We start from the raw sequence: 27,956 nt of genomic DNA on the forward strand, positions 1-27,956 counted from the left end.
GGCCATGCTGAGGCCGCATCCCACATACAGCAACTAGAATGTGCAACTATGACATACAACTATCTACTAGGGCTTTGGGGGAAAAAAAGGAGGAGGATTGGCAATAGATGTTAGCTCAGAGCCGGTCTTCCTCAGCAAAAAGAGGAGGATTAGCATGGATGTTACCTCAGGGCTGATCTTCCTCACAAAAAATAAATAAATAGATTTGCACAGGGAGCTTTTGGAGTCCTTGTCCTGTTCACAAATTCTTGCTTATGGCTCAAAGAGGGAGAGGCTGGCTCAGGGCAGCCATCTTGGCTACTGCAAAACTAAAAAACCAAATTGTCCATTTTGGGGGGCATTTGGGACTCTTAACGTTTGGTTCTTAGTCTGAACCAATCAAAACAAGCAAATCCTTAGTTAAACTCAGAGACTTCTGACAAGGCCATTTACTTTTATGATTCCTAAGCAATCATACCTTTGGATAGATTGGCTACAAATACTATATTTATATTTAATCTATTGCCGTTAATAATCCCTTCATGTTCTGTATAAAGCCCTTGACAGATCTTATAAATCACTGAAAGGGTAGCCAGTCAATTTGCCACGACACGTGCCATGCGGAACTCGGCCTCCTGTTTACTCTGAAGGCTTTGATGGGGAAGGGGTTAAGAGTCAACCTTGAGGCTCCGCGAGGATCTTACAACCTCCAGAAGTGGATTCAGAGCTGTTTCTTTGGGTGCCCTGGTCAACATTCTAAGTAGCAAGCTTAGAGATCTTGCTCCTTTCAAAAATGGGATCTATTTCTTCGAAATTGGCTAGACCACAGCATTTTCCTCCGTGCCTGCTAGATAGTGTGTAACTGTTCTTGAATGCTCTGCAGATTGCACTAAACTAAGTTTATGCCCAGTGGGATACAGTTTTGCTCACTCGCTCTTTTCTTTCAAAATCATCAAAGCAGAACTCGCAGGTTCTGTGTGCTGACAGTTCCCAGGTGTGCCCATCCCATCCTCTCCCTCTGCCCCCAGCATCTCCACCTGCATGCCCCCAGCGACATCCACTGTGGCTGGTCCACGCGTGAATTCTCCACTCCCAGCCCCCAACCTGTCCTCCCCACACTGAGACTCTCCCGGGTCAGGGAACGGCTCTGTTGAGCGCCTGGTTCAAGCCAGAAGCCCCAGAGTGCCTCTGAAACCTGTTCTGGAGTGGGTCACCCTCCCGTCCCCACTGTCACCGCTCTGGGCCAGTATCCTGGAAGACTGCCTCGGTTTCTTAGTGATCTTGCTTCCCTGCCGCTCCCACGCTCCATCCAGCAGTCAGAGGAGTCTTCTTTAAAACAGAAACAGACACCTCCGCCTAAAAGCCCTTAGCATAAAACTCAGTTGCCTCCCATGGCTGCCTCTGGGCCTTCCTTTCCGAAGTTAGCTGTCTGCCCTTGACCCCAGCCACCCTGCCCTTGACCTTAACCATCCTGCCCTTGACCCCAGCCACCCTGCCCTTGACTGCTACCTCCAGTCCTTTCACAGGTCTGCCTTGGGGCCTGAAAGGCTTGCCCTCTGGCTGATCCTTCTCCTGGGCTTCAGTGTCTCTGGGGAGGTCTGTCTGGCTCTCCCTCTTTCTGCCTCCCTGTCTGAGCTGTGGGAGGGCAGGGGGACCTTTCCTGCCAGTGTCGATCCTCCGCACGGCCGCCACGTAAGAGGCAGTAACAGATATTTATTGAATGAACAAATGAATGAGAGTTGGGTGCCTTTCACTGGCCTGCTAATAGAATCGTTTCTCCTGTTGAGCTGAAGACTAAGCGAGTTTGACTTTTGTAACTGGGCGTCTTTGAAACCGCGTTCCCCGTTGATTTTGACAGGGCCTCCATCTGCACTCAGTAGGCTTCAGTAGATAAAAACAAGAAAAATAGCGTGTGATGAGAAAACACACATACATGCAATTTTGGATTTTTATTATGGTTTTTGATAGTTTTTGCCTGCCTCTTTTAGCTTCCATTTTATCCACGTGGGGTTCTGTGGCAGACGGTTTAGGAAGAGATGGTCCATCACCCACCTTCAGAAGGTGGCAGGGGGGCCGGCTCCAGGGGGAGGGAGGCCGAGAGGGAAGAGGTGGCAGCTTCTGGGGGCGGTGTGTCAGGTGCGCCAAGGAAGAAGACAGGAGCAAGAATGAGGGAGACGCAGAATACATTGCAGACTTCCGAAGCAGTTGAAATGAAATGTACTTTCTTTTGCTGGGGCAGAGAGATGGCCTGGGGGAGGCTGTGCTTGGAGGGGGTCAATGCTCTACTCATGTTCAGCCCCTCGGGTGGTTGGTGCCAGTTTGATTTCAGGCCCAGCCTCTGAGGAGGAAGGCCCGAGTCCTTCCTGTAAACGCCCACTCCTGGGATTCTGTGCGTCTGGTTTTCATGGGGTCTTGTGGTGCCTAAGATGGTTTCTCAAGACAGCAACCACCTTCACACCAGAGACCAAGGCATTGGTCCTGTGTTCCCATCTGAAGATGAGGGGTTCAGGGCTCTTGTGGACTTATTTGTGGAGCCTCGGGGCTTCTTCTGTGCCGGCCTCCAGGTGGCTCGTGGGCGAAGTTAGATTTGCCTCTGCATTGCAGGTTGCTAAACAGACACCTGCTTCTCGCGTCAGCTGGGTGTGGCCTGGGCTGCTGGCCTGGAGGGATGGTTCGGTGGGGTGGCCAGGGCCAGGGGCCAAAGGGAAGGATTTCCACTGGCCTGGGGATTGGAGGACAGGGGCCGGGGGTGAGGGGTTCCACTGACCTGGGGCCTGGAGAACAGGGGCCAGAGGTGAGGGGTTCCACTCCTGGACTCAGCTGGTCACCCAGGGCCTCTAAGCAGAGGCAGTGATTGTCTGCATAATGCTGGACAGGCGGGGGAGGGGGTGACGTGTAATCACAGAATGGGATCTATTAATGAAAATATTACATCTGTTAAATGGGGAGGAAAAACTTAAGTTCAGAATGAATTACACCTGTGTACAAGGGTTTCCTGACATCCTGTAAAACACTCCACTGTGTCACGTTGTCCCCCTGTCTTCCCAGGAGATCACTGAAGATGGCAGAAGCTCACCAAGCCGTGGCCTTTCAGTTCACGGTCACTCCAGACGGGATCGACCTACAGCTGAGCCATGAAGCTCTTAAGCAGATCTATCTGTCCGGACTTCATTCCTGGAAGAAGAAGTTCATCAGATTCAAGGTTTTCACATGCTTGTTTAAATCCGTACAGGCTTCTTTTGACCATCTGAGAGCCGTTCTCTAGGTGCTGTTGGAGGACAAGTATTTCCGGGTGTAATTGGCACTTAATTTATGTTTCCGTGGTACTTAAGACTTATGAAACACTCTCACATACACTGGCTCACGGAGTTCTTGAAATTCTGTAAGGCAGGTGGAGCGAGTCGGTACCTGTAGGGCAGGTGAGGAATCGGGGCTCAGAGAGGGTAAGTGACCTGCTCAGAAGAAACAGAGTAAAGACTAGAATCCCTGTCTCCTGCTTGGAGTCCAGAACCCTTTACACCTTTTAGAGAAAGGATTGTTTTCCAGCTGTAGGAAACTGCAGTGAGTTTATTTAACAGATATCTCGCAGGTAAAATAATCAAACACTGAAACATAGGCACGTAAATTCAAATACAGTTAGCTTTGCACGTTCTCAATTCTGTTTACTTGAGAGTGGAAATTTATTCACTGTTGTTAAGCACCTGTCTGGTTTTGACTTTATTTAAAAATCACAGAAGGAATATATAAATGCATGTTTAAAAAAATTCGAACAAGATGCAAGTGCATCAGGCTGAAAGTGCACACGCGTCATTCCCCAGGGGTGACTCGTGCCACTTTGTGTATTTATTTTCCAGTTTTCCTTTTCAGAGGGTAGTGCAGAGGAGGGCTGTTGAGAAAGGCCCAGGAGCTAGAGCAGGTGAGAGCAGGGACAATGGGGAAGGTGGGCGGGCCCCTGGGAGCCGCCCTGCTGGACAGGTTTCCCTGGGCTCAGCCAGTGGGTTCTGGGTCACATCCGGTGTCCCTTGCCTGACACCAGCGGGAGGGATCCACCCGAAGTGGAGGAGGGCGCCACCTACAGGGGTAAGCGAAGTTCACCCACCTGGCCTTGCTGAGAGTTCCTCCTTTTACCTTCAAATCAGGAAAACAGAGGTGCGGCCATTGTTTCCACCCAGTGCAAATGTTGTTCTCTGACTTTAAAGACCTTCTCGTGCAGCCGAGGAGGCAAGACGAATAGACACGAAAATATATAGTGAACGGCGCGCGGCCATGCCCAACCAAATGGTTTCTGAGAGGACCATCTAATGCTGGGAGAAGACGAGGGGTCGGCCGGGCTGTCAGTGCAGCTGCAGGGGGAGGGCGTGGTGAGCGGGGGACATTTCATCTAGAACCTTCCTCCCTCCATTTTAATTTAATTTAACCTATGTATGTATGTATCTGTTTATTTTAAAAGAACATGTTTACTTTAGAAAACACCAGAAGACGCCCCACTTTGTTTAAAATCTCTCTCTTATGCCTCTTGACAGTGGGAAATCCAGTGGGCATAATGAGTAGGGGTGCAATTATCTTCTAGAAGATTCGGATGAAGCTTTGAGGGTTTTTAATGCATTGTCTTGGTCAAATCAATCTCTTATTAAGATGGCTTTAGTTAGAATTTTTAATTAGAATTTTTGAAACATAACACAAAAGTAAAGAGAATCGCGAGCCGCACCGCTCCCCTCCTAGTTTCCACAGCTATCAGTGTTTTGCCAGTTTTAATTCATATCTCCTCCTCCCCCCAGTCCTGCTACTTTTGGGTTTTTTTTAAGGGGGGTGGAGGGGTTTGGCCGAAGTATCTGACAGCAGATTCTCGACGAGGAGTGAGGGCTCCTGTAAATCCTTCGGGGTTAAGTGGCATCATGATTCAGAAGTAGCAGGAAGGGTGATTTTGGGGCTGGGGTCTTGGGGCGTCCTGGGTGTAGCGGGTTGGGGAGAAGACTTCATGATTGGCTCAGTGACGTCCTTAACCTGCAGGGGTGTCCTTAACTCAAGGGTGTCGTGAGTCTGGGTGGGGCTGGGGAATCTGTAAAACTAGTGCCTCAGGTGATTCTAATGTCCTGGGGTCACTCTCGGGGAAGCTGTTTTAGGAGGGTTTGGGCTCAAGTAGAGGAGGGGAAGGAACTGGACACATAAGTTGGAGCAGTTTCGAGATGGAGGCTCTGGGGGAGGTCTCCAATAGTGATAGCAGGGTCTCTCAGCCACCCACGTGCTGCAAACACCTTCCTCCCACTGCCTGACATCTGTCTGGCTCCCATCGCCAGGGGCCGTGGGGTTTCGTGGGAGGGACATTGCTCACGATGTGTGTCTGTTTTTAGAATGGCCTCATCACTGGTGTGTATCCAGCGAGTCCCTCCAGTTGGCTCATCGTAGTGGTGGGTGTGATGTCGACCATGTACGCCAAGATCGACCCCTCCTTGGGAATCATCGCAAAAATCAATCGGACCCTTGACACGACGTAAGTAATCCTTTCACATCTCAAGTTGTCTAGGAAGTTATTGATTTTGTTGTTGTTGTTGCTGATATTTTTATGTCTTTTCCAATATAATGCCTGTTATTGTTCTGGATTCCATTTGAAGCTTTGCTGTTGTTCTCGTGTCATGTCCTGGACTGGTGGTAAGATCTCCCAGGAGAGTTGTGGTCCCTCGTGGCCCTTTCTCTGAAGACCAGGGGTGAGAAGAGTGACCTTGGTCCTGGGGTACCCGCCGGAACGTGGCAGGACCCCAGGCCGTGGCCAGCAGGGGCAGTCCACTTTGCCTGGCCGGTGGGGTCCTCACACGGAATTTCTGCTCCGGGAGCTGGTTCTGGACATGGTTACTTCTTTGTGCTGGAGTCCATCCTGGGATTCTGTGACCCTGAGAACTGACTGCTGTGGGGTGCTCTGGGGAGACCTCAGCCCCTTAGCTCCCTGTCAGAGTGGCTTAGAACCCTGGGGGGAACCCCAATACTCTCTCCTGGGAGTTTTAGATTTTTCTAGGAGATTGGAAGAAGGTTCTCTCCCTGCCATGAGATTTGGCTTGGAGGAGCCTTTGGTTGATAATTTTCTCAAAAGGTATGAGGTGCCTAGGGTCTCATGCCAGAATGTGGGGCATGCCCTAGAGGCTTGGATGGAACCCCTCTATGTCCTTTCTTCCCTCCAGTCCCGGGGCTAGCCCTGAGTCCCATGGAGGGTCGGACCCTGGGCTGCGGTGACCTCTCTCATTGGGGTCTCTATAGTGAAGGGGGAAACGTTCAGAGATGCAGATTCTTGCCCAGAGTCACAGAGAGAGGAAGTTAGGAGGCTGGAATTCAAACCCAGTTCTGCACACCCCTGAGATCCGTGCTTCCTTCAGTGTGCCCTGAGCGCCCCTCAGCGCACCGTCCCACCAGACAAACGAGCATCGCTGCCTTAGCGGCAGACGGCCAGATGGTGGAACACGGGGCCGTCTCTGCTACCCTGTTTGTGACTGTGGCCCCTGCTCTGGAACATACGTTTTTATTTTCTGGTTGGAAGGTACCACAGTTCCTCTGATGCCGCTGTGGCTGCCCCATGCCAGACCTTTGATCCTGTTTCTTTTTTTTTGTGAGGGAGATCAGCCCTGAGCTAACATCCGTGCTAATTCTCCTCTTTTTGCTGAGGAAGACCAGCTCTGAGCTAACATCTATTGCCAATCCTCCTCCTTTTTTTTTTTTCCCCCCCAAAGCCCCAGTGGGTAGTTGTATGTCATAGCTGCACATCCTTCTAGTTGCTGTATGTGGGACGCGGCCTCAGCATGGCCGGAGAAGCGGGGCGTCAGTGCGCGCCCGGGATCCGAACCCGGGCCGCCAGCAGCGGATCGCGCGCACTTAACCGCTAAGCCACGGGGCCGGCCCGTCGATCCTGTTTCTGTGTTGCTTGTTTACATCCATGAACATTTTAGGTCTCTGACTAGAGAAATAATAGTCCCCACGTCCTCGTCCCATCATTGGGCTTTGTTTCTAGGGCCAGGAGTTGCGTGTGGAAGGTGGGGTCCGGTGAGGGACCAGATGGCAGCCCAGGTGTGTCCCCACGTTTCCCCGGCTCTCTCTGCGGTGTTGGGGTCTGGCTTAAGCCAAACCAGTGAAGTTCGGGACCTTGTCATGAGCCAGCAGTTTGCTGGTTGTTGGATTTAAATATCGTTCCTTCAGAAAGGGATAGGAAGATGAACTGGCAGAGTGTGACATAAATGAAAGCTTAGAGCTCATGACTGGACTTGACTCTGATGACTCGAAAGACGTGATTAAGCAGTTTGAACTTAAAGGTATGGATTTTGTTACGTCGCCTCCAGCGGGCGCCCCTTCCCCCTGAACACTGCTCCTTGTTCACGAAGCCCCTGGGCACAGGGGAGTTCTGAGGGTCCAGCCAGGTCACTCACAGCCTCAAGCTGCCCCGGGAAGACTGGCTCATGCCCTTAGGAGCGTCTGCAAGGCCCAGAATAAGAAGGCTCTGTCACGTCAGTGGAAGGCTGCCTGCGCTGGGTGCCTGCCAGGTTCCTTGGTCTGCCTGGAGGCCAGGGCGGGGTCCCCATCACTCTCGTCACTCCAGCCGGAGCCTCTCTCCTCTGGTCCTTTAGTTCCCGGGGTGCCACAGGCCTGCCTCCCTGCAGAGAGCTCACCTCCACACACTGTGTCCTGCTGTTCCTACCTACTTTTCAGACTGTCATGGGTTTAACACAGATTTTTAATTTACTCTCCAGTGTGCACTGCCTCTTAACACTAGGTTATATTTAGAAGTCTATTTAAAGCCCTTTATAATCTGGGTCTTTATAAGATTTGTTTCTTTGTCTCTCTAAACCAATTGTGGTAACTGGGCCATCCCTGGCCCAAATTTAGAAAGAAGGGTTAATGAAGGACCAGCATCTTCCAGGCTCAGGGGCCGGTCCGGAACTGTCTTCCTGGAGAGGATCCCCTTTCACAGGTGCAGGTGTTCTGGGCTGTGTGGGGGGAGCTCTGTCTGTCCGTCCCCAGCAGCCCCGGGAGGAACATGTTCTTGAATAGAAGGCTTTCTGCCGATGCTTGTTATCAAAGTGCCTATGTGTCTGTATAAAAATCCTGAACGGGTCATTTATTTGTTAATGTTAAAATACTCTTTGATTTTTGTGAATCAAGTAAGTGTGTCTTTTCCTTCAGTGAAAGGAAAAGTGCTTAGAAATCAAAATGTAGATTATCTGAGAGATGGGTTGTTATATTCCTAAATCCAAGTTTGCCTGTAGATGAGACTATCAGGAAAGAACATATAGGTTTAAAGTAGAGACTGTAGTTAAACTTGAATGCAAGATTTGACAGGTTATAGAAAGATAGAAGTTTTGAAGCAAAAGTGTTTTGCCTTGAAGATATTTATTTCTCTGTTACTTAAGTTTTATAAGATGCTAAATTTGTTTCCAAATATTGGAGATAACTTTAGGGTTAGGTGTATTGGTTGTTTTAATAATTTGAAGCACAAACACAATTTTTTAAAAATTTTTTTAATGAGATATAATTGACATTTAACATTATATTAGCTTTAGGTGTGCAACATAATGATTTGATACGTGTGTATATTGCAGAATGATAACCACAAGTTTAGTTAACATCCATCTCATCACGTATAGTTACAAACTTTTTTTTCTTGTGATGAGAACTTTTAAGATCTACTCGCTTAGCAACTTTCAAAAATATACAATACAGTATTGTTAAGTATAGTTACCATGCTATACGTTACATTCCCCAGGACTTATTTATCTTATAACTGGAAGTTTGTACCTTTTGATCAATATCACTCATTTTGCCCATCCCCCGCCCATCCACCTCTGGCAACAACCAGTCTGTTCTCTCTATCTATGAATTCGGGGTTTTTTTTGATTCCACATATAAGTGTGATCATGCAGTATTTGTCTTTCTCTGTCTGACTTATTTCACCTGGTATAATGCCCTCAAGGTCCGTCCATGTTTCGCAAATGGCAGGATTTTCTTCTTTTTTATGGCTGAATAATATTCCATTGCGCATACATACCACATCTTCTTTATCCATTCATTTGTCGATGGACACTTAGGTTGTTTCCATATCTTGGCTATTGTGACTAATGCTGCAGTGACCATGGGGATGCGGATATCTTTTTGAGATAGTGATTTCACTTCCTTCAGATAAATACCAGAAGTAGAATTGCTGGATCATATGGTAGTTCTATTTTTAATTTTTTGAGGAACCTCCATACTGTTCTCCAGAGTGGTTACACCAATTTACATTCCCACCAGCAGTGCCCAGGGGTTCCCTTTTCTCCACATCCTCACCAACATTTGTTATTTAAATCATTTCTATTTTTAAATATTTTATGGTTTCCAAGACAACTAAAACTAAAAACAAAACCGCAAAGATGTATGAATAGCTGCATTTCTTCTCATTTTTAAAGTCCTATCTTTACCATAAAATATATCACTTTCCTTAGCAAATGAAAACATCTTCTCTAAGTTTATTACTTAAGTGATCATTTTACACGATCAGTTTCTTCATTTGTTCATGATAAATATTCCCGCCTAGAACAAAAACAAGCTCTTTTGATATCAATAGTTGAGGTAATAGTTTTGCCAAATGATCCGAGTTTCTTATGAGTAATGATGAAATCTGTAGGTGTGTGTGAAAAAAAAGACCTATAAGGATCCGGAAGGGAATAGCACAGACTTGCCGCAAGCACTGAGCCCAGGAGATGCCGGTCAATCTGGGGCGTAGTTGTCCTCAGGGGCAGGGCCACAGCCTCACAGAGTCACCTCTGTCATCGTCCCTAGACCCTGGAGGAACTTACGCATTTTTCCTGATTACATGAATCAGGCTTGCTTTGTTTTGAGGACCACCGAAGCAGACGGGGCTGGTTCTTTTCCAGGCAAGAAGGAAAATGCCCAAGTCTTTTGCGAGTTGGACTACGAATGCCCTCTCTTTGATTAGGCCCGGCTCTGATCGGGGTCTGCCGTCTCATCTGTGTCAACGGAAGGCCTCTGTGGCTTGTAGCTCTCGGCGTCTCCCAGAGCTGTGGCCCACGTCTCTTTTGCATGCTAACGTGTTCAAGTTTTGTCCTGTCTCGGTAGCGGCTACATGTCCAGCCCGACGAAGAACATTGTCAGCGGTATCCTCTTTGGCACGGGCCTCTGGGTGGCCCTCATCGTCACCATGCGGTACTCCCTGAAGATGCTGCTCTCCTACCACGGCTGGATGTTCGCGGAGCACGGCAAGATGAGTCGCGCCACCATGATCTGGATGGTAATTGAGCTCCACTCTCGGTGCAGAACTGGTGTGGATTTTTTTTTTTAACCACTTTGTTGAGGTAGGCTTGACGTACAGAAAGTCGTAGCTATTTTGTGTGTCCACCTGGACGTGTTGGGACATAAGTCTGCACCTGTGAAACCATCATTGCTGTCGCTGCCACCAGTGTGTGCATCGCCTCCAGGAGTCTCCTCATGCCCCACCGTTTTTTTTCCTTTCCTGGCAAGAGCACTTAACATGAGCTCTACTCTCTTAGCAAATTTTTATACGATACGGTATTGTTGGTCACAGGTCCTATCTGGTACAATGGATCCCCAGAACTTACTTATTTCGTATAACTGAAATTTTGTACCTTTTTTTTTTGGTGAGGAAGATTGGCCTTGAGCTAACATCTGTTACCAGTCCTCCCCTTTTTGCTGTGGAAGATTGGTGCTAAGCTAACATCTGTGCCCGTCTTCCTCTATTTTGTATGTGGGACGCCACCACAGCATGGCTTGATGACCGTGTGTAGGTCCGCGCCCGGGATCTGAACCTGTGAATCCCAGGCTGCTGAAGTGGAGCTCGAGAACTTAACCGCTATGCCACCTGGCTGGCCCTTGAAATTTTGTGCCTTTAACCCACACACCTCCGTTTGTTCTGCCCCCTGGCAACCAGCATCCTACTCCCTGCTTCCCTGACTTCCTGACTATATCAGGTTCTGCAGATCAGCACGATCAGGCAGTGTTTGTCCTTCTGGGTCTGGCTCATTTCACTTAGCATAGTGTCTCGCGAGGATGGCTTTTACTTTTGAAGAAAGTGTCCTCACAGGACCTTTCCTTGGGACACTTGATTGGTGACTTGGATGTTGACCTCTAATTGCTGGAGAGGTTTGATTCACCGTGACTTGTAAGTTTAGGTGAAAGAGTATTTTAATGAAGTTAGTGAGTTCTGAACATTTTATACTAACGTCTGCTAGGTTCGTCATCCGGATCATCCATCGAATAAAAATACTGTCCGTCCACCTCTTTATAGCTTTTCTGTCTGGCTCATAGTTAGGTATTAAGTGGTTTCACTAGCTGACCAGTCTGACCGGGACTCCCTGACTTGCCCATAGCTTCTGGTATGTTCCAGCAGCTCGCCCCGGCCGTTAGCCCGAGTGTCACTTATTTACCATGTGCGTGGATGTTTGTCCTGATTTCACCATGAGACAGCTCCGTCTGTGGGCTGGACGCCACCTCCAGAGGCTTGCTCGTGAGAGGAGTCTGGAGCCGCAGTGGTGCCACCCCCATGCCCGTGCCCACTGCGCACGCCTGCATTTCCCTCTTTCCCAAACTGACATTCTGCTGTCACATGGATTAAGTTTTCTGATTTCCAGAGAAGCAGAATTCAACACCCAGAGGAGATCAGAGATGGTCTCCCTCGCTTCACAAAACAGGTGAAGCAACGTTCCCTAGGAGGGCACTCATGGCTGATGTCCGGTTGAGTCCCAGCACCCTTCAGCATCGAGAACCACCTCTCACACACCGTGAGCCCTAGAAATTCCTTTACGGTCTGGTCAGCATGAGATGACCAGTTTCTACACCAGGTTTAGACCATTCCAGCCTAACTCGAGGGCTGATAGCAGGCCAGTGTGTGCTGTCCACGAGGCTTGTCAGTGACCGAAGGGGCCACACTGCTTCCCCTGGGGTTGGCTCGAGCTCCAGGTCCCTCAGCTCAGCCCCTCCTCACCGATGCCAGAGCCTCCAGCCGATCCTGAAACCAAGGGCCTCGCAGAAGGAGGTGGTGAAACATATCCCACGTGCAGAAGTGCAGTCAGACTACAATATCAAGGTGCCCGTGGAGGGCCCTGGACAGGGCGGGACACCTCCAAGCATCTGCCACACCCAGGCTTTCATTCGGCCTGGTTTTTATTGAAGGCTTACCTGTTTATTTGCTAAGGCCTGCCCACGTCCAGGCAGAAAGTGGACTAGAGGAAAAATAAAACAGCACAGAAAATCAGTAAATAGTTGGCAAGTTGTATACGCTTGAGAGACTTTAACATAGTGTCATCTTTTAAAATGTACCTTTTTTTTTTTTTCTTTTTTAAGTGTATGGTCAAGATCTTTTCAGGCCGAAAACCCATGTTGTACAGCTTCCAGACGTCTCTGCCGCGCCTGCCGGTCCCAGCCGTGAAAGACACCGTGAGCAGGGTAGGTGTAGCTTCGAGCTCACTTCACCCCACTGGGCAATCCTGGACATCTTGGGGACTGAGGCTTATGACTTGATAATGATGGTCAGTTAATTTACCGTCATTGCCTGTGTTAGCCCTTAGTGGTGCCCCTTGTGGGCTATCACATGAAATCTTTTTTTTTTTTAATGTATCAGCACATCTTAAGTATTTTTTAAAGAGGTATCATATTTGATAGAGAAACCACTTGGCAGACTTTTTTTAACAGCTTTATTGAGATAATATTCACATACCATACAATTCACTTATTTAAAGTGTCCAATTCAATGGTATTTGGTATATTACATTATTGTTTTAAATTGAACTTACATAACAAAATTAACCATGAATCGAGTTGTTTTAAATTTAGATAACATAAACTTTACCAATTTTAACTATTTTTAAGTGTAAGTGGCATTGATCACATTCACAATGTTGTATAACTGTCTCCACTCTATTTTCAAAACCTTTTCTTTACCCCGAACAGATACTCTGTACCCATTGAGTAACAACAGCTCCCGTTCCTTCTCCCCACTGACAACCTCTATTCTACTTTCTGTCTCTATGAATCTGCCTATTCTAAGGACCTCGTATAAGTGGGATCATACAGGGTTTCACCTTTTGTGTCTGGCTTCTTTCCCTCAGCATAATGTCCTCAGGGTCCATCCATGTTCTAGGATGTGTCAGAAGTTCCTTCCTTGTTAGGGCTGAGTAATATTCCATCGTATGGATAGACCACATTTGCTTATCTGTTCATCTATTCATGGGTGGTGCATGTTTTTGATCTGACTGGTGAGGGTCACTGCACAGCCTTTGAATGTCCCTCAGCTGCTGTCCCTGGGTCCCCGTGAGGCAAGGCGCGGGGCAGAGCGTGGATCGCCTGTAAGACCTGTCGTGACAACAGCCACAGTATCTCATTTAATCCTCAGAACCACTCAGCAAGGGAGGAAGCAGTTCTGTTTCTTTTTCTTTTTGTATTGTGGTAAAATATACATAATGTAAAATTGCTCATTTTCACCATTTTTAGGTATACAGTTCTATGCCATTAAGTGCATTCGCAGTGTTCTGCAACCCCCACAGCTGTGTAGTTCCAGAACTTTTTCATCACTGCCAGGCTGGTTTCCACAGCAGCTGCACCATTTTACACTCCCACCAGCAGTGTATGAGGGCTCTGGTTTCCCCACCTCCCGAGGCCCCATTTTAATTTTTATTTATTTTTATTTATTTATTTTTTCCCCCAAAGCCCCAGTAGATAGTTGTATGTCATAGCTGCACATCCTTCTAGTTGCTGTATGTGGGATGCGGCCTCGGCATGGCCAGAGAAGTGGTGGGTGCATCGGTGCACGCCCGGGATCTGAACCCGGGCCGCCAGCATTGGAGTGCGCGCACTTAACCGCTAAGCCACGGGGCCGGCCCCCAGGGCCCCATTTTAAAAACTGTAAAGTAAGCGGGAGACTTCTTGGCTTTTGAATCCTGGTTTAGTTATTTAGTCTCGGTTGGCTTTTCAAGTTCCTTTGAATCTCCTCCTCTGTGCCCTCAGCTGTGAAACAGGCTGAGCAGAGCCCCCTCCCGCAGGAGGTTCTTCTGCTGAGGTGTCTGGGGCCTGGGTGTCTGCCTGTCCTGTCAGCTCCAGAATTCACTTTGGTCATTTGGTGGTGATGCAGGATCTGGGGATCCTGTATGCCAATACGGGATGAAAAAGTTCACCTGTTTATTTATCATTAACCTAAAACATCATTTAGCGTTGGAGTGAGCTAACTTGCGTGAGGACTAGGGAAACCAGCTTGGGGAAGCTTTTAAAATCTTTTCAGTGTGTTTAAATCTTTTTCTCAGGCCCCGTTGTGGAAACGATGTGCTTTAACCTGGCTTGTGTGTTTTGTTAACCCCAGTATCTGGAATCGGTGAGGCCTCTCATGAAGGAAGAGGAATTCAAGCGGATGACGGCTCTCGCCCAAGATTTTGCTGTCAGTCTTGGACCGAGGTTGCAGTGGTATTTGAAGTTAAAATCCTGGTGGGCTACAAATTATGTAAGTCTATACACACACTGTTTTCCTTGGTGGGGTTTTTTGTGTGAAAATACTAAATCGTTCCACGAACAAGCTGATCTTCCCTCTGCGTGGCGGGCAAGAGGAGACATTTGGCAGATGAAATGATGCGGGGAGCCCAGTTTTTAAGGACTAGCTAACATGGAAAAGCAGGTGTTAAATAGGATCCCGGCAAAGCCAGGGGATGGGGCCAGAAGAGGGTGGGTGGGCAGTGGGTGGGCAGGAGGCAGGGGCTGGGGGCTCCATCTGCTGTTTCTGATCAGGCGATGGTTACGCAGGTGTGTTGAGTTCGTAAACATTTTCACACACACACTTAGAGTCTTACATGGCACCGTGCAGTAGGTATAGGCCCTTCAACACAAAGTAAAAAAAAATAAAGTGGTCCCTCTGTCCAGAAGGTTGTGAATGGTCCAGAAGCTTGTGGGTGTGGTTATGAAGAGATTGCTGGCCGTCTGGGGGATATTGGGGCGTCGAGCTGGGGCGTGAAGACAGCACACATGGACCCCCCCTGTTAGTGCCATGGCTCTGAAAGGGAACCAAACAGGATTGAGACCGTGGCTGCTTCAGGGAGACCCGGGAAGCAGGAAGAAGAGAAACAGTCTGCAGTGCAATTTCAGATGGTGTCAATTATTACAAAATGTTAGCGGTCAAACATTTATCACTTATTTTCCATTTGGTCTTTTTTTTTTTTATTAACCGTGTATCAAATGAAGGTGATCTACCTTCTGGCTATGTCATGACCTAAAACAAAAATAAAAGTCCTTTTCGTTCCTCACTCTTTTGCATTCCACCTAGTTAGGGCTGTGTTTTTGGGAATGGCCCCAGGAGAGAGAAGTGAGGCCAAGCGGGCAGGACAGAAGGCGCGCAGTGCACGCCCCCTGGGGCCCTGGCGGCCTGTGTCACTCCTGAGCTTGTCATTTGGTCTCTCCTGTTTGCGCCCAACAGGTGAGTGACTGGTGGGAAGAATACGTCTACCTCCGAGGACGGGGGCCGCTGATGGTGAACAGCAACTACTACGCCATGGTGAGTCCTCCAGGCCCGCACGTGTCTGATGGAGACTCAGCAGCTGGGGTGGCGTGTTCACAGTGCTGCGAGCTGCCTGGGAAAGCTCGAGGGCTTGACCCCTGCTCCTCCTGGTCCTGTTCCCCTGTCCAAGGCTTCACCCTCCACGGGGGAGTCCGGGATCTGCTTTCCATGCCAGAGAACCGGGTGGACGGCCTTTTGTATTTGCAGAGTAGCTCAAGGGAACTACTCAGAGCTACTGCAGAGAAATTTGGGTGGCAGAAATACTGTCTTGGCCAACAGGAATTCGTCACTGTAGTGTACCTCTCCCTGTTTTCATAACCAAGCACTGCATGAGAGTGCCACAGTGGCCTGAAGGGCTCACATCCCTGCCTGCCCCACAGAGCTTAGCGACAGCGGATCGACCAAGAGTTCGCCCACAGGCTGACACAGAGCTTGGTCCTTCTGCCACCTAAGACACCAGGGGTTTGCTCATCGCATGTCGTTTTCATATCTCTTTGGTCTTCTTGTCTTTCGAGACATTGATGGTCTGGGAGAGTACACACCATTATTTTGTGAGAAGCTCCTCCGTTTGGGTTCTGGAAACTGGCGTTTAGTAACTTCAATAACTGACGAATCTAATCCTTTGTTTCTGTTCTTCATTTCCTTCCATTTTCCCTCTTTTCCTTGTTTTTCTAGTTATTGTTTGCTTTTTCTTTCTGTTTTTCTCCTTTTAACATTTTTCTCTTAACTTTATTTTCCATTGGAAATGATCTCAAACTTAGACAAAAACTGTTGCTGTGGAACGTAGAACTTCTGTTTTGAGAGTAAGCAGTCCACCTGGTGCCCTCTCATTCCTGAAGACTTTGGTGTTTATTTCCTCCAAAGGCACGTGTCCTCATCAGGGGCACGCTACGCACATAGGCTCTCTCAAAATGTAGTTTAGGGGCCCACCTGGTGGTGCAGCGGTTAAGTTTGTGTACTCTGCTTCAGCGGCCCAGGGTCCGCAGGTTCAGATCCTGGGTGCGGACCTATGCACCACTTGTCAAGGCATGCTGTGGTGGCATCCCATATAAAGTAGAGGAAGATGGGCACAGATGTTACCCAGGGCCAATCTTCCTCAGCAAAAAAAAAAAAAAAAAGTAGTTTAGACACGTGTACCTCGGACTTTTCCTCCAGTCATGGAAAAATCTAGGCATTTAGAAATGTGTCTCAAGATTTAGAGAGTTACAAGTGCTAATCTATATAAAAGGTTATTTTAACTTTTGGTTAATTCTCCTTCAGGAAACTTCCTAATTGTCTAATTGCTCTCTTTTTTTTCTGCTTTTCTTTTAATGCATTATATGAGGATATTTGGGGCGAAATACTATCTTTTTTTAAATTTGAATTATATTTATTCAAAAGTTAATTTTAAAATATTCTATTGTCTTGAATAGCCCAAGAATTACTTGGGGGCTTGTGTTCTTATAAGATATGAACAAACAAAACTGACAACATGTAGGAAATGAAATTACCACTTATTTTCTAGCAGAGCAGGTGTAATTTAACACATATGGAAATAGCTCAACGTCGTGGAATGCTCTGCAGTGTATTTAGGTTGGCTTGTCTTCTCCTGTGAATGGTCTCTCTGCTGACACGGGTTTTCGCTTTTCAGGATTTTCTGTACATCACACCAACCCACATCCAGGCAGCGAGAGCGGGCAACGGTATCCACGCCATCCTGCTTTACCGACGCCAGCTGGACCGCGAGGAAATCAAACCAGTATGTAAACAAAGTGCTTTTTCACAAAATTATTTTAAAACAGTTTTATTGAAGTCTAGTTGACATATCACACATGATTGACGCGTACAATCTGATAAGTTCTGACATATTTATATACGTATATATATCTGTGAAACCATCACCACAATCAGCATAATAAACACATCCATCGCCCCCGGAAGTTCCCTTGTGCGCCTCTGTGATCTCTCCGTCCCCCCCTCCATTCCTTGCTGCCCCCCACCATTGCCACCAGGTAACCCCTCACCTGCTTTCTGTCACTCTAGATTCATTTGCATTTTCCAAAGCTTTATGTAAATGGAAGCATACAGTATGCACTTTTTTTTGGTCTAGCTTCTTTCACTCAGCATAATTTTTTTGAGATTTAATTCTCTTTGTTTATCCCAAATGGATATGTCTCACGTACTTTAGTTCTGTAATTTACCCTTCGAAGAAACTCTTGTTTGCTTTTGAAGGAACGTGATATAGCTGGTGAGCTACTCCTGAGAAACAAGACATGTCCTTCTTAAATACTCCTTTGGTTTAAGTGTCAGCTTATAAATGACAACTAGAAAGTGCTATTTAGGAGGTGACGATTTGGGAAGTTGTGCCCTGGCTGGTTCAGCAGGTCCCCAGGGAAGCGTGCATCCCAGGGGACAACTGTCCTCTATGGAGTTTGGAAAAGATTGGGTCCAGCCACCCCATGTGCACAGAAAACAAATCTGGCATTTCAGATGTGCGGTCTTCATTTGCTCCTGTTTTCTTCCCGCTGTGGAATGTTTGTTTGTTTGAAACCTCTTTTTGTTGCAGATTCTTCTTTTGGGATCCACGGTTCCGCTCTGCTCTGCTCAGTGGGAGCGGATGTTTAACACTTCTCGGATCCCAGGGGAGGAGACAGGTGAGTGGAGCTTCCTCCGGGATCAGCACTCTCCATCCCCATGCTCAGCGTCAGGAGATGTCAGAGGAGAGGACACGATTCGGGCTGCCCCCTCCCGAGACTTAGAGAGTTCAGGCTCATGAACGTTCCTCCTGTTAACTTTCCTTGGTCCTTCTCAAGCCTGGACAGCTGACTTATTTTCAGAGTCAGTTTCTCTTCGGTTGAAGGCTGTCTGATAGCGTGTTTTCTCCAGGTCTGGTTAGGAATATTCCTGTTTCTTCATCTGGATCCCCAGGGGCGTTTTGCTCTGGCTCACACGCAGGGTTTAGTGGGAAACGAATGCTGGATTGTGCTCGGGAAACGATTCGTGGTCCAGCAGCTCACTTATAGCAGCCTGACCTGGGACGCTGACCGCCCCCCCCCCCCCCAGAATGCAAGGTGGCCACATAATCTGACCAAGCCAGACACCCTCAAGGATGAAGGGGAGACACAACAGCTTACCCGGGACTGTCCCAGGCCAGCAGGGCTCAGGCTGTGCAGCCCGTGAGCGTCTGGCTGGCCATGGGGGTAGGAACTACCTGCCACTCTCGATTGACAAGCTGGACCCTGTCTGAGACCTCAGCAGGCCTTTATAACGAACCCCACTGCTGCTTTTGAAGCTGATTATACAAAGTCCCGAGCTGATCCAGTTTTTGGGGTGTGTCCTTACAGCCCAGTACTTCCAGACTGTGAGCCTGGGCAGTAACTTGGGCTGTGATGATGGGCAGGGGCCCTTGGACAAAAACGCTGGCCTCTGGGTGGCTTCCTTAAATGGACTCAGCCTTCCTCTGACACGGCATTCAAAGGTTCTCTAAAAATTCACTGCTTTCACAGTGTGGGGTGTTTCTGACTAAAAAGTAAACCTCTTCTCTCTGTTATACGCTGGAGGCCACTGACCTATGGCCAGCCACGTGAGAAATGGATAAGTTGGCAAAAAGCAGTATTGGGACAGTTAGCTATTTGGAAAAAAGTGAAGTTGACTCTCTCCATCCTCTAACAGTGTTTTTGAAAATGATTTTAATAAAATGTTATACTTTTCTCTGTAAGGGTCTTGTGCATCATCTGTTAAGAGTTATTCCTAGGTACCTTATTGTTTTTGTTGTTTTAAATTTATTTTCAAGTTTTTGGTTATTGAGCATGTTAGTTTGATAGGGCCACTGAAACAAAACAGCACAGACTGAATGGCTTAAATCACGGAAATGTATTTTCTCCCAGTCCTGGAGCTGGACGTCCGAGATCCAGGTGTGGGCAGGGCTGGTTCCTCCTGAGGCCTCTCTCCTTGGCGTGTACGCGGCCGTCTTCTCCCTGTGTCCTTGCATGGTCGTCCCTCTGTGTGTGTCTGTGTCCTGATCTCCTCTTCTTATAAGGACCCCAGTCATACGGGATTAGGGCCTACCTTATGACCTAGTTTTCACTTAATTACCTCTTTAAAAGACTGTATCTCCAAATACAGTCACATTCTGAGGTTAGGGCTTCAACATGAATGGGAGGGGCATATTCAGCCTAACACTGGGGCATAGGAATGCAAATGAGTTTTATAAATTGAGTTTATACTCAGCTATATTCTTACTAACTTAAACAGCCTGTCGGGTTAGTTGGAATTTCTATGTGGCTGATCATAGCTGTGAAGGACTACGTTGATAGTTCCCTTCCAGTCCTTTTGTTTAGCTCTTTTTTCTTCTTTTACTGTACTGGCCAGGGTCTCTGGTATAATGTTGACTAGAGGTGGTCATCGGGTGCGTTTTCTTATTTCTGGCTTTAAAGTAAAGGCTTTAAATGCGTGTTTGATGTAGCTTTCTGGTAGAAACCTTCAGCAGGTTTAGGAAGTTCCCTTCCATTCCAGGTTTGCTGAACATCTGAAAAAATTAGATGCAGTGTGGATATTGATGAGTTCTGTGTCTTATCTGGCCAGTCCCTTCCTAAGTGGCATGTCCTCAGTGGGTGGGGCAGGGCTTTCTCAGCATCTCAGGCTGCAGTGGGGCTGTTGTCTTATGATTTCTTAGATTTCTATGATTTCCTCTTGTTCTTTGTAATCGTTGTCATATTATTAATTATGTCTGTAGCACATCTTCACCACCAGCCTGTATCTGCCTCATCCAGCAATTACTGTATGCCCCACCCCGAACGGTACTTAGGAGGACTTGATAAATATTCATTAAATGAATTTACTTAATCATATTCCTCTGATGTTTAAGCTTTTTAAAAAAATTTATTTTATTTTATTTTTTGGTGAGGAAGATCAGCCCTGAGCTAACATCTCTTGCCAATCCTCTTTTTTGCAGAGAAGAGTGGCCCTGGGCTAACATCCCTGCCCCTCTTCCTCTACTTTATATGTGGGACGCCTGCCACAGCATGGCTTGATAAGCAGTGCGTAGATCCATGCCTGGGATCTGAACCAGCAAACCCTGGGCCGCCAAAGCGGAGCACATGAACTTAACCACTACACCACTGGGCCGGCCCAGATGTTTAAGCTTTTTAAAGTTTCTCTCTAGGGTGCATTTTTCCCCCCATTTTTTTTTATTGTGGCAAAATACACATAACATAAAATTTACCATGTTGACCATTTTTAAGTGTATAGTCCAGTGTACTAAATAGATTCATAATGTTGTACAACCATCACCACCATCCACCTCCAAAATTCTTGTCACCTTGTAACACTGAAATTCCGTCCCCATTAAACACTAACTCCTCGGGCCTGGCCCCGTGGCATAGCAGTTAAGTGCGAGCGCTCCGCTGCTGGCAGCCCAGGTTCGGATCCCGGGCGCGCACCCATGCACCACTTGTCAGGCCATGCTGTGGCAGCATTCCATATAAAGTGGCGGAAGATGGGCACAGATGTTAGCCCAGGGCCAGTCTTCCTCAGCAAAAAGAGGGGGATTGGCATGGATGTTAGCTCAAGGCTGATCTTCCTCACCAAAAAAGAAAAAAAAAAACACGTAATTCCTCATTCCCCACTGCCCCCAGCCCATGGCAACAACCGTTCTGTGTTCTGTCTCTATGAATTTGACTAAGTACCTCATATAAGTGGAATCATACAATATTTGTCCTTTTGTGTCTGGCTTATTTCTCTTAGCGTTATGTCCTCAAGGTTCATCCATGTTGTAGCATGTGTCAGAATTTCCTTCCTTTTTAAGGCTGAATAATATTGTATTGTCTGGATAGACCACGTTTGGCTTATCCCTTCATCCATCGAAGGACACCTGGGTTGCTTCCACGTTTTAGCTATAGTGAATAATGCTGCTTGTGAACATAGGTGTGCAAATATCTCATTGAGACCCTGCTTTCAATTCTTTTGGGGGATATACCCAGAGGTGGAATTGCTGGATCATATGGTAATTCTATTTTTAATTTTTTGAGGATCCACCATACTTTTTTCCACAGTGACTGCACCATTTTACATTCCCACCAACAGCATGAGTGTTCCAATTTCTCCACATCCTCACCAACACTTGTTATTTTCAGGTTTTTGATAGTAGCCATCCTAATGGGTGTGAGGTGGTATCTCATTGTAGTTTTGATTTTCATTTTCCCTAATGTTAGTGATGTTGAGCATCTTTTTATATGCTTATTGGCCATTTGTATGTCTTCTTTGGAGAAATGTGTATCTCCAAAGAAGCAAAGAAAAGTTCTTTGCCCATTTTTGAATCAGGTTGTTTGTTTTTTTGTTGTTGAGTTTTAGAAGAGTTCTCTGTATATTCTGGATATTAATCCCTTATCCGATACGTGATCTGCAGATATTTTCTCCCATTCTGTGGGTTGCCTTTTCACTCTGTGGGTAGTGTCTTTTGATGCACAAATATTTTTAATTTTCATAAAGTCAATTTTGTCTGTTTTTTCTTTTTGTTGCCCATACCTTTGGCGTCATATCTAAGAAATCATTGCCAAATCCAATTTCATGAAGCTTTTGTCCTGTGTTTTCTTCTAAGTTTTATAGTTCTAGGTCTTAACGTTTAAGTCTTTGATCCACTGTGAGTTAATTTTCATATATGGTGTTAGGTAAAGGTCCAACTTCATTCTTTTACATGTGGATATCAGATTTTCTCAGCACCATTTGTTTAAGACTGTCCTTTCCCTATTGAATGATCTTGGCATTCTTGTCAAAAATCATTTGACAGGATATGTGAGAGTTTATTTCTGGGCTGTCTATTCTATTCCATTGGTCGATATGTCTGTCTTTATGTACCACACTCTTTTGATTACTGTAACTTTGGAGTAAGTTTTGAAATTAGAAAGTGTGAGTCCGCCATCTTTGTTCTTTTTCAAGATTGTTCTGGGCATTTGGGGTCCCTTGACATTCCTCTTGAAATTTAGGATGGGTTTTCCTATATTTGCAAAAAAACACCATTAGGATTTTGATATGGATTGTACTGAATCTGTAAATTGCTTTTGGTAGCACTGACATTTTAACAACATTGTCTTCCAATCCATGAACATGGGCTGTGTTTCCATTTACGTCGTCTTTAATTTCTTTCCCCAGTGTTTTGTAGTTTTCATTGTACAAGTCTTTCACCTCCTTGTTTAAGTTAATTCCTAAGTATTTTGTTCTTTTCGATGCTATTATAAATGAAATTATTTTTGTAATTTCCTTTTCAGAATATTAATTGTTACTATATGAAAATGCAACTGATTTTTGTGTGTTGATTTTGTATCCTGCCACTTTGCTGAATTCATTTATTAGTTCTAACAGTTTTTTTGTGTAATCCTTAGGGTCTTCTACATATAAGATCATATCGTCTACGAACAGAGATAATTTTACTTCTTCCTTTCCAATTTGGATGCCTTTTATTTCTTTTTCTTGCCTAATCCCTCTAGCCGGAACTTCCAGTACTATGTTGAATAGAAGTGGTGAAAGTGGGCATCCTTGTCTCCTTCCTGATCTTAGAGAAAAAGCTTTCAGTCTTTGACCATTGAGTATGATGTTTGCTGTTGATTTTCATAAATAGCTTTTATTGTGTGGAGGAAGTTTCCTTCTATTCCTAGTTTGTTAAGTGTTTATTTCCTGAAAAGTGTCTTAAATTTTGTCAAATGCTTTTTCTGCATCAATAGAGATGATTGTGTTTTTTTCCTTTGTTTTGTTGATGTGGCATATCGTTGATTGATTTTTTACTCCTTGCATTCCAGGAGTAAATCCCTCTTGGTGATGGTGTATATACTTTTAATATGCTGCTGAATTCTGTTTGCTAGTATTTTTGCATCAATGTTCATAAGGGATATTCGTTTGTAGTGTTCTTGTGATGTCTTTTTCTAGCTTTGGTATCAGGTTCTGCTGGCCTCATAGAATGAATTAGGAAGTAGTTCCTCCTCTTCATTTTTTGGGAAAAGTTTGAGAAAATTGGTATTAGTTCTTTAAATGTTTGATAGAATTCACCAGTGAATCTATTGGGTTTAGGGCTTTTCTTTGTTGGGAGATTTTTGATTACTGATTACATCTTTACTAGTTCTAGGTCTATTCAGATTTTCTGTTTCATGGTTTAATCTTGGTAGGTTTTGAGTTTCTAGGAATTTATCCATTTCATCTAGGTTATCCAATGTGTTGGTGTACAGTTGTTCGTAGTTATCTCTTACAATCCTTTTTATTTCTGTAGAATCAGCAGTAATGTCCCTACTTTCATTTCTGATTTTAGTAATTTGAGTCTTCTCTCTTTTTCTCTTAGTCCGTCTAGCTAAAGGTTTGTCAATTTTGTTGATCTTTTCAAAAAAGACTTTGGATTTTATTGATTTTTCTCTCCTGTTTTTCCATTCTCTATTTCATTGATCTCTGCTCTTAATCTTTATTATTTCTTTCCTTCTGCTAGCTTTGGACTTAGTTTGTTCTTCTTATTCTAGTTCCTTAAGTTGTAAAGTTAGGTTGTTGATTTGAGATCTTTCTTGTTTTTTAATGTAAGTGTTTATAGCTATAAATTTCCCCCTTAGCACTGCTTTCACTGAGTCCCATAAGTTTTGGTATGTTGTGTTTTTGTTTTCATTTGTCTCTAAGTATTTTCTTATTTCCCTTGTGATTTCTTCTTTGATCCATTGGTTAGGAGTGTGTTGTTTAACTTCTACAAATTAGTGAATTTTCTAGTTTTCTTTTTGTTATTGATTTCTAACTTCATCCCGTTGTGATCAGAGAAGATACTTTGTATGATATCTATCTTTTTAAATCTGTTGACACTTAATTTGTGGCCTAACATGTGGTCTATCCTGGAAAATGTCCCAAGTGCACTTGAGAAGAGTATGTTCTGTTGTTGTTGGGTAGAGTGTTCTGTATATGTCTGTTAGATCTAGTTGGTTTATTGTGTTGTGTAAGTCCTCTCTTTCCTTACGTATCTTCTGTCTGGTTGTTCTATCCATTATTGTGAATGGGGTATTGAAGTCTCCAATTATTATTGTAGAACTGTCTGTTTCTCCCTTTAAGTTTATCAGTTTTTGCTTCATATATTTTGATGGTCTGTCATTGGGTATATAAACGTTTATAGTTGTTATTTTCTTGCTATATTGAACTTTTAATTAACATGTAATGTCCTGGGCCAGCCTCGTGGCGTAGCAGTTAAGTGCACTCACTCCGCTGCTGGCAGCCTGGGTTTGGATCCCGGGCGCGCACCAATGCATCGCTTGTCAGGCCACGCTGTGGTGGCGTTCCATATAAAGTACAGGAAGATGGGCACGGATGTTAGCCCAGGGCCAGTCTTCCTCAGCCAAAAGAGGAGGATTGGCGTGGATGTTAGCTCAGGGCTGATCTTCCTCACACACACACACACAAAAATGTAATGTCCTTCTTTGTCTCTTGTAACCTTTTTTGATTTAAAATTTCTTTTCTTTGATATTGGTATAGCCTCTTCTGCTCTCTTTTGGTTACTATTTGCATGGAATATCTTTTTCCATCTTGTCACTTTCAATCTGTTTGTGTCTTTGGATCTCAAGTGAGTGTCTTGTAGACAGCATATAGTTTGATCATGTGTTTTTATCCATTCTGCCAATCTCTGTCTTTTGATTGGAGAGTTTAATCCATTTACATTTAAAGAAATTACTGATAAGGAGAGACTTAATTCTGTCCTTGTGCTATTTGTCTTCTACATGCCTTGTAGCTTTTTTGCCCTTCATTTCCTGCATTGTTGTCTTTCTTCTTTTATGTTTAGTTGATTTTTTGTAGTGAAATATTTAAATTCCTTTCTCATTTCCTTTTGTGTGTATTCTGTGGCTATTCTCTTCATGGTTACTATCGAGATGACATTTAACATCCTAAAATTATAACACTAATCTGAATTTATACCAACTTTATACCTAACTTCAATAACCTACATAAACTGCTTGTTTACAGCTCTATCCCCACCATTCAGTTGTTAATGTCACAAAATTACATCTTTAGAATTGTGTTCCCTAAATCACAAACTAATAATTCTTTTAAATGCATTAGTCTCCTAAATTATGTAGAAAAAAATGTAGAATTACAAACCAAAGTTACAATAATGCTGGCTTTTAATAATTTTATTTATTTATTTTTTTCCCCAAAGCCCCAGTAGATAGTTGTATGTCATAGCTGCACATCCTTCTAGTTGCTGTATGTGGGACAAGGCCTCAGCATGACAGGAGAAGCGGTGCGTCAGTGCGCGCCCGGGATCCGAACCCGGGCCGCCAGCAGCGGAGCGTGTGCACTTAACCGCTAAGCCACGGGGCCGGCCCAATGCTGGCTTTTAGACTAATGATTGTTTTTTAAAAAAATGTATCAGTCTCTTAAATTATGTAGAAAACAAGAAATGGAGTTACAAACCATTGTTGCCCATGTATTTACCTTTATTGAGATCTTCATTTCTCCATCTGGCTTCGAGTTACTATCGAGTGTCCTTTCATTTCGCTTTGTAGGACTCCCTTGAGCACTGCTTATAAGGCAGGTCTAGTGGTAATGAACTCCTGCAGCTCTTGTTTATTTGGGAAACTCTTAATTTCTCTCACACTTTTTTTTTTTTTTTTTTTAAAGATTTTTATTTATTCATGTTTTTCCCCCCAAAGCCCCAGTAGATAGTTGTATGTCGTAGGTTCACATCCTTCTAGTTGCTGTACGTGGGACTCGGCCTCGCGTTGGACGGAGAAGTGGTGCCTTGGGGCGCGCCCGGGATCCGAACCCGGGCCGCCAGCATCAGAGCGCACGCACTTAACCGCTAAGCCACGGAGCCGGCCCTCTCCCACACTTTTGAAGGACAGTTTTGCCAGATCTAGGATTCTTGGTTGACGGTTTTTGTCTTTTAACACTTTGAATGTATCAGCCTGCTGTCTCCTGGTCTCTAAAGTTTCTGATGAGAACTGCTGATCGCCTTATTGAGGATTCTGGGGTGCATTCTTATGAGCTATCTTTCTTTAATTTTCCACTACTCTCTAAGAACATTTTCTAAGTCACCTACTGTAATTAATTAATGAAAAGTATCTGTGCTGTCTGAATGCTTGCTCTATATGAGTGGACGATTTATGATTATTGTCTTTTTAATTCTTGCACATCCGTACGAGGGACACGAGTTGTGTTTCCATTTTACAGATGAGAAAATGGAGGCTTGGACAGGGTTAAGTCGTTGGCCCGGGATGAAATGTCCAGTGAGTGACCAAGGGAAGTTTAGGAGTCAGGCCTGTCTGATTCCAAAACTCCCAATTCTGATGCTGTACCTAATCTCTACAAATGCTTGAGAAATGGACATGTGAGCCGAGTGGAGTGATGTGGGGTGAAGCATTGGTCCCACCAAGAAGTCGGGGGTGCCTTTCTTACCTTCATCTAACCTTGAGCCTCTGGATTTTGTGTCTCGCCCCGCACCCCTCCTCAGACACCATCCAGCACTTAAGGGACAGCAAGCACATCGTCGTGTTCCACAAAGGGCGCTACTTCAAGGTCTGGCTGTACCACGACGGCAGGCTGTTGAAGCCCCGAGAAATCGAGCAGCAGATGCAGAGGATTTTGGATGACCCCTCGGAGCCTCAGGCTGGGGAGGCGAAGCTGGCGGCGCTCACTGCCGGAGAAAGGTGTGCGGCTCCTCTGTGACGCCGGTCCTGTCTGGAGGCTGCGGGGGCGCCTACGGTTCTCTTCTTTACCCAGGGGCCCGGCTGGAGGGGAGGCCTGTGTCCTCGACCTGCAGTGGCACTGGGCAGGGCTAGAGTCTTGTTGGCTCGGCTTTGTTCCAAGGGAGCAGTTTCCTCCCTGTCCCGTGGGTCACCCTGACCATCTCTGTGTGTGACAGGCAGGCGTGCCTGTGGACGGATACCAGGGCACTTCACAGAGAGAAGGAGTTAGGCTTTTTCATGGGGCTGTGGGCATATTTAATTTAGGAAACAGAACAAGTGTAAACCAAGGCCTCTGTGTCAGGGATAAATTTCCTGCCTCATCTAAAGACCACTCAGAGGATCATTTTGTTATTCCAGGAATTAGCTTGTACAAATAGAACAGAGTTTCTCAGCCTTGGCTCTGTACACATTGGGGCTGGATAATTCTTTGTTCCAGTGGAGGACACTGTCCTGTGCTTTGTAGGATGTTGAGCAGCATCCCTGGGCTCTATCCACTGGCTGCCAGTAGCAACCACCCCGTTGTGACAAGCAAAACTGTCTTCAGATTTTGCCCCGTGTTACTGGGGGGCAGTATCATCCCCAGTTGACAACCACCGAGTTACAGCTGTTAGGGCAGCGTGGGGAGCAAGGTGGTGAGTGACCCCCCTAGAGAAGAGGAGAATGCGCTGGGCGAGGGCACGCAGAGGGTGGCAGTGAGCCGGGAGGGCCAACAGGCGGCAGAGGTCTGCTCCCTGGACAGCACAGCATGCTGGGACCTGCGGAGTGGGTCAGGGATGCTGGAA

At 45.8% G+C, this 27,956-nt stretch overlaps 1 protein-coding gene across 1 annotated transcript in view; it reads left to right on the forward strand.

The window, feature by feature from the left end:
- The window catches only part of CPT1A (carnitine palmitoyltransferase 1A), a 61,435-nt gene that overhangs the window by 12,524 nt on the left and 20,955 nt on the right, over positions 1–27,956 (forward strand). The window contains exons 2-10 of the mRNA XM_087422516.1: positions 3,028–3,181; positions 5,331–5,470; positions 10,069–10,240; positions 12,310–12,411; positions 14,318–14,455; positions 15,419–15,496; positions 17,130–17,237; positions 18,045–18,132; positions 26,940–27,135. Coding sequence (XP_087278642.1) covers positions 3,041–3,181; positions 5,331–5,470; positions 10,069–10,240; positions 12,310–12,411; positions 14,318–14,455; positions 15,419–15,496; positions 17,130–17,237; positions 18,045–18,132; positions 26,940–27,135 — 1,163 coding nt within the window. The 5' untranslated portion in view covers positions 3,028–3,040. The remainder of the gene's footprint in view (positions 1–3,027; positions 3,182–5,330; positions 5,471–10,068; positions 10,241–12,309; positions 12,412–14,317; positions 14,456–15,418; positions 15,497–17,129; positions 17,238–18,044; positions 18,133–26,939; positions 27,136–27,956) is intronic.

The sequence above is a fragment of the Ceratotherium simum genome, chromosome 34, assembly GCF_057802395.1.
Source record: "Ceratotherium simum simum isolate JZ-2026a chromosome 34, ASM5780239v1, whole genome shotgun sequence".
NCBI classification, from domain to species: Eukaryota; Metazoa; Chordata; class Mammalia; order Perissodactyla; family Rhinocerotidae; genus Ceratotherium; species Ceratotherium simum.